Source organism: Cyprinus carpio, chromosome A19 (genome assembly GCF_018340385.1).
Source record: "Cyprinus carpio isolate SPL01 chromosome A19, ASM1834038v1, whole genome shotgun sequence".
NCBI lineage: Eukaryota > Metazoa > Chordata > Actinopteri > Cypriniformes > Cyprinidae > Cyprinus > Cyprinus carpio.
Window position 1 is genome coordinate 5,526,142 of NC_056590.1, and position 17,145 is coordinate 5,543,286.

A 17,145-nucleotide genomic window follows, 5' to 3' on the forward strand; every position below is an offset into this window, starting at 1 on the left:
AATTTAGAGACCATATCCACGTTTGTGCATCAGTGTCTGTACTGTAGGTGTGGAATTTTATCCATGGCTAGTCAATACTGGTTAGTTGCATCAAAACAGTATTAACTTAAGTGAATTAAATGGCAATAATCCGCAATATGCGTTCACACAAATAACGTCTTATTTGAATGTTTCAATATGTGTTGACACAAATGCCTTTATTTGAATGTTTTATTAATACAGCGTGGCACTGAGCTGTTAGAAAAGAAATGCGTCGTGACGTCATTGCTTGATGACGCCATGCAGGAACCGATGAATCCGTTTTGAACCGGTTCAATGAGCCGAGCCGTTCGAAAAGAACCAATGAATCGGACTTTGCATCACTACGAGACTTGAATTTGAATAAAAGTTTGATTTGTCCTGCTGCTAGAGGGACATACTCACACACACAGACTGCAGAGCTTCAGGAGAGATTGTTCACATGATATTAGCAAAAAGACAGAAGTATTATTCATATTAAATTCAAGGGGTTTTATGTGAATAGTCACGAGTGTGTACTTAGGTAAAAATGAGCAAATAATTAGTATTACATCAGAATGCAGATCAAAGCTACAGAAGGCACGGGTGCCTCCATCAATCTGAGAGAAAGAGGAAGAGCAAGCTTATCATTTCGAAATCTTATGTCAAAAGGTAGAAAACCATTTACCTGCTTTAGGGCGTGGCCACACCCACCAGTGTCATATTGCATGAACCAAAACGATTTAATCATTTAGAGCAAGAGTGTCTGTTTAATAAAGAACCATTGTTATGTTCTGAAAGAGTAAATCCATTAGCACAACACAGTTCACCTGAATTCACCCTGCGAAGCGAAGGCGTCCTGCATTTATCTAATAATATTAACACAAAAATCATTCATGGAACTCGCATTTTTATAACCTAATGAGAACGTTTGCGAAATATTTTGTTTGCTTTTTTAATACATTTTTATTGTTATTTGCTATTGTCATATTCAATGTTTTTCTAGGCTATAAACCGCACAAAGATCATGCCAGTAAAGTGCTTTAAATGGAAATGGAATGGAAAGGCAGGTGGAAGTGAACAGGGAGGGATCTGTCGCCCGTCTGTTCCGGTTCATTCTCTCTAACTAGCTGTGTGTTTGTGTAACTAACTGAATGAAGAGCCGCTCACGAGGAATCCCAAACTTCTTTCTGCAGTTCTCCATCAGGTCCGGTAGTAAAGATGAGCGGAGAAGACTCAGACGTTCCTCAGGATCTGCTGGGTAAGGATCTAAACTCCTGTCTGTGCTCGATTCCTCAGGGAAAAAAAGATGCTTTGTGATGTTTAACTCTCGAGTGATTTTAATACAGAGACGCTTTATTACTATGGATGCCCGCTGACTGTGGGAGGGGCCAGTGCAGACTCCGCCCACCACACCTGAGCACGCCTCACCTCAAGCCAAAACAGATAAAGCCTGTTATAATAAGAGATGTACAGTGGATGCCGTTCTATTTCTCAATACAGGCTTATATATTACAAAATATACAAAATATATTTTTTTTTTTTCAGAAGTTGTAAATAAAACAAGTTATTGGAGTACATTTTACAATTGCATTTTTCTAATGTCAAGTTTAATTCGGTGTGATGCTTGCCGTTTTTGTGTGTGACTCTGTGTGTGTGAAATTTCTGAGTGAATATTGTTTCTGCACAGGAATGTTTCTTTCTTACAGGAGTCTCTTCTCGAGAACGAGATCATTCCTTGAAGCTGGCTGTAAAATCAGGATATAATAGGCATCAATTTATCTCTTTAAGAAATAGAGTAGTGAGAGAAATAAGGAAATCTAAAGCTGACTTTTTTATTACTGCTTTGAATAGTGCACGTGGAAATTCTAAAATAACCTGGCATTATATAAAAAAACTGACAGGTGAGTCCCACAAAAATAAGACAAAACAAATGCAAATTGAATTAAATGGAGACATTTTAACAGAATCCAAGGTATTAGCTGATGCCTTTAACAACTATTTTATTAAATCGGTAGCAGAAATCTCTAAGAACTTTATAATAAAACAAAACAAAGAACACTTAGTGTCTGCAACACAGTCTTTCTTCATAGCAAACATCACTGAGACTAAAGTCATTGATATAATTAAAACATTAAAACCATCTAAGGCCAGGGATGTATTTGGTATGGACACGAACATGCTTAAAGATTTAGGATCGGCTCTGGCTACTCCTATTGCTTCTATTATTAATCTATCTATTTCCAGTGGTCACTTTCCAAAGGCCTGGAAATCTGCTATTGTTACGCCAGTTTTTAAGTCTGGTCTATCTACCTCCATGAATAACTACCGACCAATAAGCATTCTTCTGACCATTTCTAAAATTGCAGAAAAATGGGTGGCTGAGCAGATGGTCCAGTATTTAAACAGTAGCTCCCCCTCTTTTCATGCCATGCAGTTTGGTTTTAGATCCAAACACTCCACTGAAACGGCTACGTGCCTTTTTATTGAGAAAACAAAATTTTCTATTGAAAAGGGGGGAGTAGTAGGGGTGGTATTCTTGGATCTCAAGAAAGCCTTTGATACAGTGAACCACTCAGTTCTGCTTAACAAGCTTCCACAATTTAAATTTTCTTGTGACACTGTTAGCTGGTTTGAATCCTATCTGCATGATCGTACACAATCTGTACTAATTAACAACTGCAATTCTGATTCGCTTAGGCTAACCACCGGGGTTCCTCAGGGCTCAATATTAGGGCCCCTCTTATTTAGCCTTTGTATCAATGACTTGCCTAATGTTTGCTCTGAAGTAGAATGTTTAATGTATGCGGATGACACCGTTCTATTTGTTCATGGTCGCTCTAAAGACATTGTTGCAGATAAACTTACTAAAGCAATGACTCGTGTTACATCCTGGCTGCAGGAGAACTGCCTGCAGCTAAATATTTTGAAAACTGTAGGTATGTTCTTCAGTTAAACCAACAGAGCTTCATTTAATCCTGACGTAATAGTTGCTGGAGAAAAATTACGAATCGTAAATCAATATAAATATCTTGGCTTAGTAATAGATTCACATCTCTCCTTTGAAGCCCATATTGAAAAATTATGTAAAATAATCAAGTTTAATCTTGCAAATTTTTCCAATTTCAGCTCAATTCGAAATGACATGTCAACCGAAGCTGCACTAATTTTTTTACATTCCATGATTTTCAGTCACCTCAACTACTAAGTTGGTCTCAAGCAAGTCAGAGCGCAAAAAGACCTTTGGAAACATTATACAAACAAGCCATTAAAATCATGGACAAAAAACCAAGGCACTATCATCACTGTGCAATTTTAAAAAAACACAGCCTTTTAAACTGGAACAGTATTCATAAGTTCTTAAATCTGAATCTCATATACAAAGATACACATTATTTGGCACCAGCTCGGCCTGGTCAGTGAGGGGCGCTACTGAATGGAATTCTATACCTGAGGAGGTTAGACAGCTCAACACTTATAAGGCCTTTACAAAAAAATTGAAAATTCGGCTCATTAACAATTATGTCTGCCAACATTAAAAGACGAGCCTATTGAGCTGTATTATATATTTGATATACTATAGCCTTTTTGAAAATGTGTTTTTTGTGTGTCTGATTGTTGTAACAGGTACAATGTACCTTAAGTTATTTTACAGTGTCATTTATATTGTAGCCAATTTGCCATAGACTTGTAAATGTATATTTTTGTTCGTATTTTAATGCTTTTTTTTACATCTTGGCCAGGGGACTACAGATGAAAAATAGCCTTTTGGCTAATTCTGGCTTTTTTAACCATGTTTGTTCATGTGTTTTATGAAATTGCACTGTTCCCTTTTAAATAAACCATTAAATCAAAATAAATCAAATCTTCTGCTCATCAAGTCTGGATTTATATGATTAAAAATACAGGAAAAAAAATATAATATTGTCAAATATTATTATGATGTAAAATAACATTTTTCTATTTTAGTTTACATTAAAATGTAATTGATTCCTGTGATGTGCAGCTGTATTTTCAGCATCATTACTCCAGTGTTCAGTGTCACATGATCTTCAGAAATCATTCTAATATGATGATTTATTATCAGTGCTGGAAACTGTTCTGCTGCTTCATAATTTTTTGGAACCTGTGATACTTTTATTCAGGATTCTTTGATGAATAAAAAGTTAAAAAGAAGAGCATTTATTTAAAATAGAAATCTTTTTTAACAATATACACTATCACTCAAAAGTTTGGGGTCAGTAAATTTTTATTATTTTTTTTTTTTTATTTATTTTTTTGTAAGATTTTGAAAGTTTTTTTTTGTTTGGTTGTGTGTGATAGCAAAGATTTATATTGTTAGAAAAGATTTCTATTTTGAATAAATGCTGTTCTTTTTAACTTTTTATTCATCAAAGAATCCTGAAAAAAGTATCGCAGTTTCCATAAAAAAAATATTTGGCAGTACAACTGTTGCCAACATTGATAATTCTAATAATAAATCAGCATATTGGAATGATTTCTGAAGGATTCACATGAGAATAAGAGACTTTTTTAAAAAACATTTCAAGTCTTACTGACCCCAAACTTTCGAATGGTAGTGTGTGTGTATATATATATGACTTGACTTGACTGATGCAGTGCTACATTTCTACAAATCTGTTCTCATGAACAAATTTTCATTTTTGGGTAAACTATTCCTTTAATGATCTTAAAAACAGATTTCATTTATTTTGTCCAAAGCATGATTTTGTTTTTGTTTCGTGTGATTTTTATGTGCTGGTCATGTTTTGTGTGTCAGACGGACAGATTGAGGAGGGTTCGGTGTGTGTCTGCAGCTCATGTGTTTCTGAGGTTTCATATTCATACAGGGAGTTACAGGGAATGTGTCAGAAGTTCCTCAGTTCCTCAAAGTTGTGGTATTAATACACACTTACTCTCATTTTCCTGTCCTGACACGACAGAGTACTGCTCCTCCAGACATGCAAACACACACACACACACATAGTTTGCATTCCAGGAGCCTCCACATGATTTTGCAAGAAACTCCCATTCCTTAGTCATGATGTTTGTGTTATTTCTTGAGCTCAGCAGTCATTCCAGCTCATTATTCTCTAAATGAATGTTCAGCAGGAATTTACCTGAATACAGCCACTCTATACTAATCTCAATTTATACTCAGCTGGAAAAAAAATCATTTCAGATTTTTTTCCCTTATAAATCTGATTTTAAAAAGGTCAGAGTTGCGAGATGAAAAAATTGCAAAACATTTTATTTTTAATTCCATTGCAAAAAAAAAAAAAAAAAAAAGCATCAAAATTGTGTTAAACTCAAAAAAGTGAAAATAGCGACATGTAAATTCCCGATTATGGATTTATAATTTGAAACTGCAAGATATAAACATGCAGTTCTGAGAGGGAAAAAAAAGAAACTTATAAAAAAAGATTTTTTATTCTGTGACCAAAAAAAAAAAAAATCAAGATCACAAAATTGTGAGACGTAAACTTGCAATTGTGAGAGAAAAAAATATAGAAATTTGAGATAAAATATGACCTTTTTTTATTCTGTGTGGGGAAATAAGCTACAATATTAAACTGTGTATTACTATATTATATAGATTGTTTAGTTCATGCTCTAATTGTTCTCTGGTTTCTCCACTGGTTGTTGTTTGTTTTCTAGTGCTTTCTTTTGATCGTAATGGTGTGTTTTTTATTGGGTGAGTGGTCTCTGCTAAAGTGGTTTGTTTTTTTTTTTTTTTTTTTTGTGTGGATCTGCACACATGTTGGGGCCTATCAATGTTGAATCAATGTTGAACACAGTTGTACTGAACTATATTTTTGTGGAAAACATTATCATTCAAAAGTTTGTGGTATGTAAAATATAATATAGCAGATAAAAAAAAAGTCTGCTGGTATGAAGTTGCATTGACACTACCATTCAGAAGTTTGGGATGAGTAAGAATAATACATGTTATAAAATGATATTTCTATTTCTAATAAAGGCTGTTATTTTGAACTTTCTATTCATCTGAACTAGAAGTATGCCATTCTGAATTCAGATTGTGCTCCTTTACAGTCTTATAATGCTGTGATGGATGTGTATCACCCTCTGCTGTTCATATTGTGCTATAACAGCTGTGTGTGTGTGTGTGTGTGTGTGTGTGTGTGTGTGTGTGTGTGTGTGTGTGTGTGTGTGTGTGTGTGTGTGTGTGTGTGTGTGTGTGTGTTGTTTCGTGTGGACTGCATCATGCTCTGTGCAATCAGATACTGAGAGTTGTGTCTCAATCCGTACACCAATGTGTGTGTGTGTGTTTAGAGGAACTGACACTGGACAACACTAGAGGAACTGTGGACAACACTGGATTGAAGAGGTACACACATGGGTGACAACGATGGAATCTCTGATGTCAGTACCATTGCAATTGGAGCAGTTAGCCAAGCCCAGGCCCGTTTTATGGGTGTACTTGATGGCACTAAATACCCTCAAACGAAAGCAAAAGCAATTAAAGATCTGGCAAACTATCCAGTGTGTTTTTGAGGCATTGAACAATGTAGCCAATCACAGATCTATCTGTTGATCTCTTCAATGCAGTGGCCAATCAGAAATATTAGAGTTTTCAGAATTCACTCTCTATTGAAAGCGCCGGAGTTTTGCACGCTTGTGAATCATCTCATTAGGCAAGGCAAGGCAAGTTTATTTATATAGCACATTTTGTACACAATGGTAATTCAAAGTGCTTTACATAAAAGAAAGTAAAATAATAAAAAAAAAACAAAAAAACAAGCAATTTCAAAACTTTGAAAATTATTTAAAAATTGACTTATTTAAAATGAATTGAAAACAGTTAAAAATAGATTAAAATGATTTTACATAAAATACAGTGAATACATAAAATACAGTGCAATCAGTTCGGACATCGCACAGTGCTCATTCAACAAATGCACAGCTAAACAGATGAGTTTTGAGTCTAGATTTAAATGTGACTAATGTTTTAGGACATCTGATCTCTTCTGGAAGCTGATTCCAACTGTGTCATAGTAACTAAAGGCGGACTCCTCTTGTTTTGTGTGAACCCTTGGTATTTCTAACTGACTCGATCCTAATGATCTGAGTGCTCTGTTAGGTTTATATTCAGTGAACATATCTGCAATATATTTTGGTCCTAGGTCATTGAGTGATTTATAAACGAGTAAAAGTACTTTAAAGTCAATCCTAAATGTAACTGGAAGCCAGTGTAAGGACCTGAGGACTGGTGTGATATGCTCAGATTTTCTGGTTTTAGTCAGAATCCTGGCAGCAGTATTCTGGATGAGCTGCAGCTGTCTAATGGTCTTAGTTGGAAGGCCGATGAGGAGACATTTTACAATAGTCCACCCTGCTGGTGATAAAGGCATGAACGAGTTTCTCCAAGTCCTGACTGGAAACAAGACATCTAATTCTTGCAATGTTTTTTAGATGATAGTATGCTGATTTAGTTACCTGCTTTGACATGACTACTGAAAGTTAGGTCTGTCTCTGGAATCACACCAAGATTCCTGACTTGATTTTTAGTTGTTTGAGCCCTAGAGTCACGGTATGCATTCACCTTGAAAACTTTATCTGTGTTTCCAAATGCAATGACCTCAGTTTTTTCCTTGTTTAACTGAAGAAAGTTCTGGCACATCCAACTGTTAATTTCATCAGTACATTGGCAGAGGGAGTCAATGGGGCTGTAGTCATTTGGAGATAAGGCTAGGTACATCTGTGTATCATCAGCATAGCTGTGATAGGCAATTTGGTTCTTTCTCCATTATTTGACTTAGTGGGAGCATATACAGGCTAAACAAGAGCGGTGCAAGAATTGAGCCTTGTGGGACTCCGCATGTCATGGATGGTGGGAGCATATACAGGCTAAACAAGAGCGGTGCCAGAATTACCTCTCCCTTCTAAGTATGACCTGAACCATTTGAGTACCATCCCAGAAAGCCCGACCCAGTTTTTCCAGTCTCTCTAGTAGTATGTTATGATCGACAGTGTCAAATGCAGCACTGAGATCTAGCAATACCAGCACTGATATTTTGCCAGAGTCAGAATTTAAGCGATTATCATTTTTTTTGTTATTGGGAGTTTTGTTTTTTCTGTGATGCAGTCGGAAACCAGATTGAAAATCGTCCAGGTATCCATTTGAGTTTAAGTATTTGTTCAGCTGATTAAAAACTACCTTTTCTATAATTTTGCCTATAAAAGGAAGATTTGATATTGGTCTATAATTGCTCAAATGGTGTTATCAAGAGAGTTTGCTCTTTTTCAGGAGGGGCTTTACAACTGCAGTTTTCAGGGAGTTTGGAAATGTCCCAGAAAGAAGTGAGGTGTTCACCACTTCAAAAAAGATCTGCATCTAAATAGTTAAGCACACTTTTGAAAAAAGATGTGGGAAGTGTGTCAAGATAGCAGGTTGACGATTTTAGGTGCTGCACTATTTCTTCCAAAATTTTGCTATTGCTTCATAAATAGACATAGTATCTTTTTGATATTGCGTACAGATCTGTCTGACCTCTGCATTACTTGAGGATGTGCTAATCTCCTTCCTGATATTGATGATCTTCTCAGAAAAGAAGGAAGCAAACTCATTGCATTTGCTAACTGAGAGCACTTCACTGGGAATCTGACTTGTGGGGATTGTCAGTCTCTCAACAGTGGCAAAAAGAGTACGAGTGTTGTTTAAGTTACTGTTTATAAGGTTTGAGAAGAAATTCTGTCTAGCTGTGGCTAGTTTCACATTAAAAGCATGAAGGGTGACTTTATAGATGCTATAGTGAATTTCAAGTTTCATCTTCCGCCACATCCGCTCGGCTTTTCTGCATTATCTTTTCATAGTCTGAACTGCTGTTGATCTTCTCCAAACTGATTTCTGTCTGTTTGTGCCGAAGTGCAGATGTGATGCAGCCTAAATAAGAGATTCATTGTGTAGTTTAGGGAGCTTCATTGATTATAACGTAACTTTGAGTGATCACAGTGAACTACTGTAAGATGAGTGATGCTTTTAGTGATAATAATGGGAGTGCACTTTGTGTGTTTTCTAGGCTATAATCCATTCCGAATTTGTATGAAACTTTCATTTTTCAGACACATGCTGCAACATTTCGAGAATGACATCAGCATATTTATGCTGGATTCATTCTAGAAATGTCAGAGACTGACACAGTGATAACCAAAGCAATGGATGGGACAAAAATGCCTCAGTGATTTCTCCCGGAACCGGTCCTGGCCAAACTTCCACAGACAGTGTGTGTGGGCGAGATCCAGTTCACGGACTGAAAGCAAGTAAACTTTGAGATTGGGACATATCAACCATTTCATTTCCAGTAACGGACGGTAGAATTTATGACAGACTAGTCCCAAAACTGATTGTTTTTTTCCCTTACGTCTCACCAACGATTCAAAACGGACACATTTCAAGTGAAACAGGAAAAAGACACACATAAAAATGTGACACGGAAAACTTAAATAAACATCAGAAAAGCGTGCACATTTCTGGTTAAAAATGAAAGGCCACTAAAAATGGCATCACCATTCAAATCAGCAACCAGTCAAAGCTCCACAGTTTAGTAAACACAGGCTTTAAGTTATTCTTGACTGCGCTGTATTGGCTGCTTTGTTTAGTGGTGGGGGGATTTATGTTATTCTTGATTTCTTTTGCCCTTTTCTCTCTGTTTTTTTTTTTTTTTTTGCTTTAAAAAAACAACAACAAAAAACAAGAGTCAAATGTCGCCCATGCGCACACACAGAGAGAGAGAGAAACAGACTGTGTGTGTGTGTGTGTGTGTGTGTGTGTGTGTGTGCCTACTAAACCATATTTTAGGGACAAATTTGTACTCAAAAGTGAGCTAAACCTGACAAAATCTCCAAAAACCTCCCTTTGGGGATGTCCTTATTTGTAAAACTGGTATAAAAATAAAGTAAACAAAGTTTTTTAAAATTGTAAAAATTCAGAAAGTTTCTTGTAAGGGGTTGGTTTAGACATAGGGTTGGTGTAGGGAGATAGAATATACAGTCTGTATAGTAGAAAAACCATTACACCTATGGAATGTCCCCATAAATATGTTTTGGTTATTGTTTGTTTGTGTGTGTGTTTGTTTTTGTGTTTGTGTTAGTGTGTGTGTTTTTGTGTTGTGTTTGTGTGTGTGCTGTTTGTGTGATTTTGCTCAGAGGTTTGCTGCTGCATTGAGACAGTATCCTAACTCAGCATTACACACTATACACTCATACATAATAAACACACACACTCACACTCTCACACACACTCACACTTACACTCACTCACATTCACACTCACTCACTTACACACTCACACTCGCACACTCTCTCTCTCACACACAACACACACACACACACTCACACACACACACACTCATACTCTCACACACACACACTATCACACACTCACTCACGTACACTCACACTCGTACACATTCACAATCACTAACGTTAACCCTCACTCACACTCACATACATTCACACTCATGCTCACACACACTCACTCACACTTACTAACTCACGCTCACACATGCTCACTCACATCACTCACACACACACACACACACACACACTTACACTTTTACTCTCTCTCACACACACACACACACTCACATACACTCACTCATACACACTCACACATTCACAATCACTAACATACACAATCACTCTCTGACACTCACATACACTCACACATGCTCACACACACACACACACACACACACACACACACACACACACACACACATTCACATACACTCACTCACACACACACACACACACACACTCTTTCACTCACACTCAGATACACACTCACACTCTCTCGCTCACATTCACTCACTCACACTCACATACACTCACGCTCACACACACACACACACTCACATTCACTCACACATTCACAATCACTAACATGCACACTCACTCTCTGACACCCACTCACACTCGCTCTCTCACACACACACACACACATTTACATACACTCACTCACACACATTCATGCTCATTCACTCACTCACACACACTGACTCACACTCACTACCACTCAATCAGACTTACACTCACACAAATTCACACACCACACACACTCATGCTCACACTGACTCACACTCACTACCACACACACACACTCATGCTAACACTGACTCACACTTACTTCTACACACTCAATCACACTTACTCTCACTCACACTCACCCACACACACAATAACACTCATTCACATACACTCACACAATAACACTCACACACACTTACTCACGCTTACACTCACAATCATATACACTCACTACCACACACACGCTCACTCACTCACATACATTCAACCACACTCTCTCACGCTTACACTCAATCACACTCACACAAACTCACACTCACTCTCTCTCTCTCACACACACACACACACACACACACAAACACTCAAGTTGGTTGCTTTACCATTTTTAATGTTTCTAATGTCTTTTTGAATGATTGCATCAGTGTTTTGGTCTGTGGCGGGAGGAGCAAACGACAGACACAGTGGGTGTGTCGTCTGGCCTCAGAGAGGCTTTTATTAACAGAAAAGTAACAAAAACAGGAAATAAAGTGTCCAAAGGAGAAGAGTGTTCAAAAAAAGTAGGGAATCTGGTGTCCTCGTCGTGCTGCGGGGTTCGTGTTGGTGGGGCAGTGTTCAGGAAGGAAGGGTCCAGGTAAGGGGCGGAGTCCAGCGGCCGCACGCGCTCCTCTCTAGGGTCCGGGGTGCGAGGGGCGGGGGCTTTTCCAGCGGCTGCATCGTTCTTGTTGAGTCCCTCCACACGCCCCTCCTGGACCCACGAGGACACCAGCGTGCATGCACGGGGAAGAGACCGGTCTCCCAAGGAGAGGCGAGCTAGGCATTTAAACAGCAGCGGTGATGAGGCTCCATTTGCGTCAGGTGTGCCTCATCACACGCCGCCAGCCCTGGATATTTCAGCGCCCCTCCTCTCTCACACACCCACTCCTGTCGGGAGCCTTTTGAAGGGTGGCAATTAAGAGCCAGGGTGCCGATGATATTTAGGGGGGAGGCAGTTGACTCGTCACAGGTCTTTAGAGTTTTTAGCTTCATTTTAAGTCACCGTTTTTGTGTCTTGTCCTACAACAAATAATGGTATACAGACATTTCTGGAAACCTCAGTATCTCTGCTCAGGGTCTCTAAAGCACACTCAAAAAAATAAATTGTTGAATGAACATGATTTATTCGTAGCACCCATTATGCATCTAATCAAATCAAGTAAACTTGCACTGCTTCGAATAATAATTTAGTTAAAAAAACAAGAATGAATCATTTAACATAAGTAAATGTGTTATATTCTTATTAATCAGACATATTTGTATTTTGCAAATCAAACAAGTGGCTAGTTGACTTTTTTGAGTGCACATGACTGAATGCTGACTGCAGCACAACACACGATTCATACAAATCTGCAACTGTGTGTGTGTGTGTGTGTGTGTGTGTGTGTGTGTGTGTGTGTGTGTGTGTGTGTGTGTGTGTGTGTGTGTGTGTGTGTGTTCGTTTAGGTGTAAATGTTCTGGGACAGTGTTTCTGTTCCACGTCACTCACACTATTGAACCTGTCTGGAAACACACTCAAAGGAGACGACATGCCTGTATGTACACACACACTGGTATTCTTATCATTATGGGTTCATTCCATAGGCATAATGTTTTTTCAGCTGTATCCCCCTACATCTCACACAAAATTACAGGCATTTTAACATTTTCAGACACTTCATTCTGTGTGTGATTCAGTGTGCTGTGTGTTTGTGTTAAGTTTGTTTGTTGTGTTTGTAGCACCTGTGGAGTTTCCTGTCTCAGTCCAACTGTCTGCACACACTTGACCTGTCCAGCAGTGAATGTTCCCTCGACCTGGTTAGACGCACACACACACACAACACAAACACACACATCATGTGTTACACTGCAAACTGCTGACAGACAAACTGTGTGTTCTTCAGGTGTGTTCGTCACTGCTGCGCGGTTCCCTCAAACACCTGACCGTTCTCAACCTGGCCAGAAGTGTCTTCAATTACAAGTACAACACTCACACACACACACACACACACACACACACACACACACACACACACACGTTGGTATATGTGGTTTATGGGGACTCTCCATAGGCGTAAGTTTTTTTATTCTGTACAAACTGTATTTTCTATTGCCCTACCCAACCCTACACCTAACCCTACCCCCTCACAGGAAACTTTGTGCATTTTTTGGATTTTTAAAAACCTCATTCTGAATGATTTATAAGCGTTTTGAATTACGGGGACACTGAAAATGTCCTCATAAATCACCTCCTCATTGTAATACCTATGTCATAACCATGTCATTATACAAATTTGTGTCCTCATAAACCACATAAACACACTCACTCACACACACACACACACACACACACACACACACACACACACACACACACAGATGTTGAGGTCTCTGCTGGAGTCCAGCTGTGTCAGTCTGATCTTCTGTTCTGCAGGAAAGGGAAGGGGTTTCCGTCCTCCTTCAAGCAGTTGTTCAGCAGCACTTTGTCTCTCCAGAACATCTGTCTGTCTGGAACTAAACTACCTGCTGAAGGACTCAAGTGAGTCTCCATCTGTCCATCAACACCATGTTTATGTGATGCTGATGTTCTTCTCCTGCTCTTGTGATGTTCTTCTGGTGTCCTTTTAATGCTCGGTTCAAATTCTGCTGGTAATTTTCTGATGTTCTGCTGATGTATTCCTGGTGTTTTACTGGCCTTTTCCTGATTTTCTGCTAATGTTCTGCTGATGTTTGATGTCTTCAGAGCTCTGCTCCTGGGTCTGGCCTGTAACACTAACCTGTGAGATGTTTCTCTGAACATCAGCAGCTGTGAGGTACCACACAGAACCTTCCCGCTGCATGTCTGATGTTCGTTCTGCTCCGGTTGGTGTCTGCTGTGTGTTCCTCATGCATTGTTGTTCTTGTGTTCAGTTGCGCTCAGCAGGCTCTCAGATTCTGGAAGGCTGTATCGCTGAGATCCCGAACATCACCAGCCTGGACATATCAGACAACGGTTAATAGACACACACACACACACAAATACACACAGGTGTCATCTGCTGTTGTGTAGTTTGTACGTTTGTGTCTCAGGACTGGACTTGGATCTGTCCACACTGCTCGTGTGGCTCGGGAAGAACCGCTGCATCAGACAGTTGTCCATCGGCAGAAACTTAAGCAACATCAAAACTAAGTACAGCCTCAATTCGACTCGAGTTGTACCTGCACTCACTCACATCATTAACACATCCCTTCATACAGGTGTTTTCCCCTCATCATTTAGACAGGCTCGTATAACTCCACTACTTAAGAAACCAATCCTCAACCCATCTCTTTTAGAGAACTACAGACCAGTTTCCCTTCTTCCTTTCATTGCAAAAACACTTGAACGAGCTGTGTTCAACCAAGTCTCTACCTTTCTCACACAAACAACCTCCTTGACAGCAACCAATCTGGCTTCAGAAGTGGACATTCAGCTGAGACTGCCTTGCTCTCAGTTGTTGAAGCCCTAAGACTGGCAAGAGAGGAATCCAAATCTTCAATACTTATCTTGCTTGATCTATCTGCTGCTTTTGACACGGTTAATCACCAGATCCTCCTGTCAACCCTACTGACAAAGGGCATCTCAGGAACCGCACTCCAGTGGTTTGAGTCTTACCTATCAGATAGGTCCTTCAAAGTATCTTGGAGAGGTGAGGTGTCCAAGTCACAACATCTAACTACTGGGGTGCCTCAGGGCTCAGTTCTTGGACCACTTCTCTTCTCTGTCTACATGGCATCATTAGGTTCTGTCATTCAGAAACATGGCTTTTCATACCATTGGTATGCTGATGACACTCAAACTCTACCTCTCATTCCACCCTGATGATCCGACGGTAGCTGCTCGCATCTCAGCTTGTCTAACAGACATTTCTTGCTGGATGAAGGACCATCACCTTCAACTCAGCCTTGCCAAGACAGAACTGCTTGTGGTTCCATGAAACCCATCGTTTCATCACAATTTTACCATCAAGTTAGGCACATCAACCATAACTCCTTCAAAAACAGCCAGAAATCTTGGAGTTATAGACTGACTAGTTTATTGAACGCCACTGTTGTTCTCAGTATCAGCCAATCAGCAAAGGCCCTGCACAGGAAGTGGATGAGAGCAGCTCTGTGGACCAGCTGGACAAGGGTGTGTCCGAGTTCTTCTTCAGGAAGGTGGCTAACATCAGCGTGAGGTGAGATCTGAGACACGTGATGCTGGTGTAGGGCTGCGAGATTCTGGCAAAAATCATAATCACGAATATTTTGGTCAATATTGTAATCACGATTATGAGTGGCCCACACAAAACATTATATGAGTGATTCATCTAAAGATAGCAGTATATATCAAATATATATTTTCTGTAAATAAGGTTGCTATGACATCTACATTTTAGAAATGTCACAATTCTCAATACCTCAGCAGAATACCAGGGTAAAAGAACAAAAAAAGTCCTGAAAAAATATTCTAAATAATTAACTGGCAGTAATACAATAAAAACAAAAAAGGATAAATACAATACAAAAAAGAAGCTTTAAGCTTTAAGCTTTAATTTTTGTATGCAAGTCTAAAGTATTCAGCGAACAGCTACTACAGAAATCTAATAATTGAACGTAAAATTAAACAGCACAGTCTTCACTGTAAGAATTAAACTTCCTCTGTTCCTTATTAAAGCTACAAAGTCCTTCAGCGGAGAGCAGTGAGAGATTTTGTTGTTTGATTAATATGAAGCACACAGTCCGCAGAAGGAATATTAGGCTGCTGTCACTTTAAGAGCTGCATTGATCCGATGCACTGTTATGCATGTATTTCATTCTCAGCTGTTTATGTTCACTTAAGACATAACGGATGAGGGTTTACGTGAATAATAATCACCAAGTGCCCCATTCTGACACATTTTTGCGTGTATTTGACCGTTAAGCTAAAAGTTGACTTTACTCGTCCGTGCTCTGCTTCACACTTTTAAAAAAAATGAATAAATCTAATCAACTTTGATAAATCAAGCACAGAGTCACGTTACAAGATTTTACTGATTTGTACGTGAAATTGAGCTTTTATGGAGGAGTGAAAGTGCACGCAATAATCGTTTTATCTCATTACTGTATATTCATAATTGTTGGACCCCGAGAGATTCTCAACTGAGCGGCTTCTTCATCAAGCATCGCTCTTCTGCTAAAGCCACGCCCACCAGCCCCACACCTGCCGCCGTGGCAACAGCAGAATCAGACACCCCTCCCCCTGAGCCGGCCGTGACCTCGAGTGACCCCACACCTGTAGCAGCACCTGTAGCAGCTGAGGTCAAAGGGCACGTTCAGGAGGTTGGTCAAACACGGCAGTCCTCTGACGGGGCGTCACTTAATATAAATAATCAATATGTAATTTCTCCTCCTCCCAGTGTTATTACAGCATCCCTGAGATTTTGTTGTAGTCTTTTAAAAATGTTTTTTAATATATTGTCTTGTTTTTCATATTTATTTTAGTTAAAGTTTTAGTGTTTTTTTTTAATATGTCTAAATAGTTTTAAGTTTTTGTTATTTCAGTACAGCAACACTTTACTTTCATTTTATTTCATATTTACGGTCAAAAATTTGCAGCTGTAGTTGCTAGAGTTAAACCGTAAAAAATACAGTAGCAACATTTCATTAACTGATCCAGTGTTAATATACCAACCTACTAAAGTGTATATGTATGTATGTATGTATGTATGTAATAATCGTTTAAATATATTAATTCCATTCTGACACATAAATATAAATCTGTGCCATAATTCTCTATAAACGTTAGAGCCTTCTCCAGTAATAAGCAAAGATGATTCTGATTGGTTCATCCTGAGCAGCGCTGAGAAAAGTAACAGACACACGTGACAGCCGTCAACGCGCTATAGGCAGCTGAATGAATTTAGAATCGCATACTTCGCCTTTAAGCATTCTATTTAAAGTATTGTGGTAGTATAATATTCAAATTGAGCCTAGAATTATTATTTATTTTAGACCGTCAATCGAGCGCTTCCGGGCCGCGAAGCCCCGCCCACTCCACCACGTGTTCACTCTGTTTATGGACGCGGTGAGAAGCGCATGCAGGTTTTA

The 17,145-nt window shown here is 39.0% G+C and overlaps 1 protein-coding gene and 1 pseudogene across 1 annotated transcript in view; both read left to right on the forward strand.

Moving 5' to 3' along the window:
- The first annotated feature begins 1,218 nt into the window (after positions 1–1,218).
- LOC109055962 lies at positions 1,219–16,487 on the forward strand (annotated as a pseudogene).
- Positions 16,488–17,037: 550 nt separating this feature from the next.
- The window catches only part of tatdn1 (TatD DNase domain containing 1), a 12,327-nt gene continuing 12,219 nt past the window's right edge, over positions 17,038–17,145 (forward strand). Inside the window, 1 exon segment of the mRNA XM_042776137.1 lies at positions 17,038–17,145. This exon segment is cut by the window's right edge and continues 47 nt beyond it. Coding sequence (XP_042632071.1) covers positions 17,114–17,145 — 32 coding nt within the window. The 5' untranslated portion in view covers positions 17,038–17,113.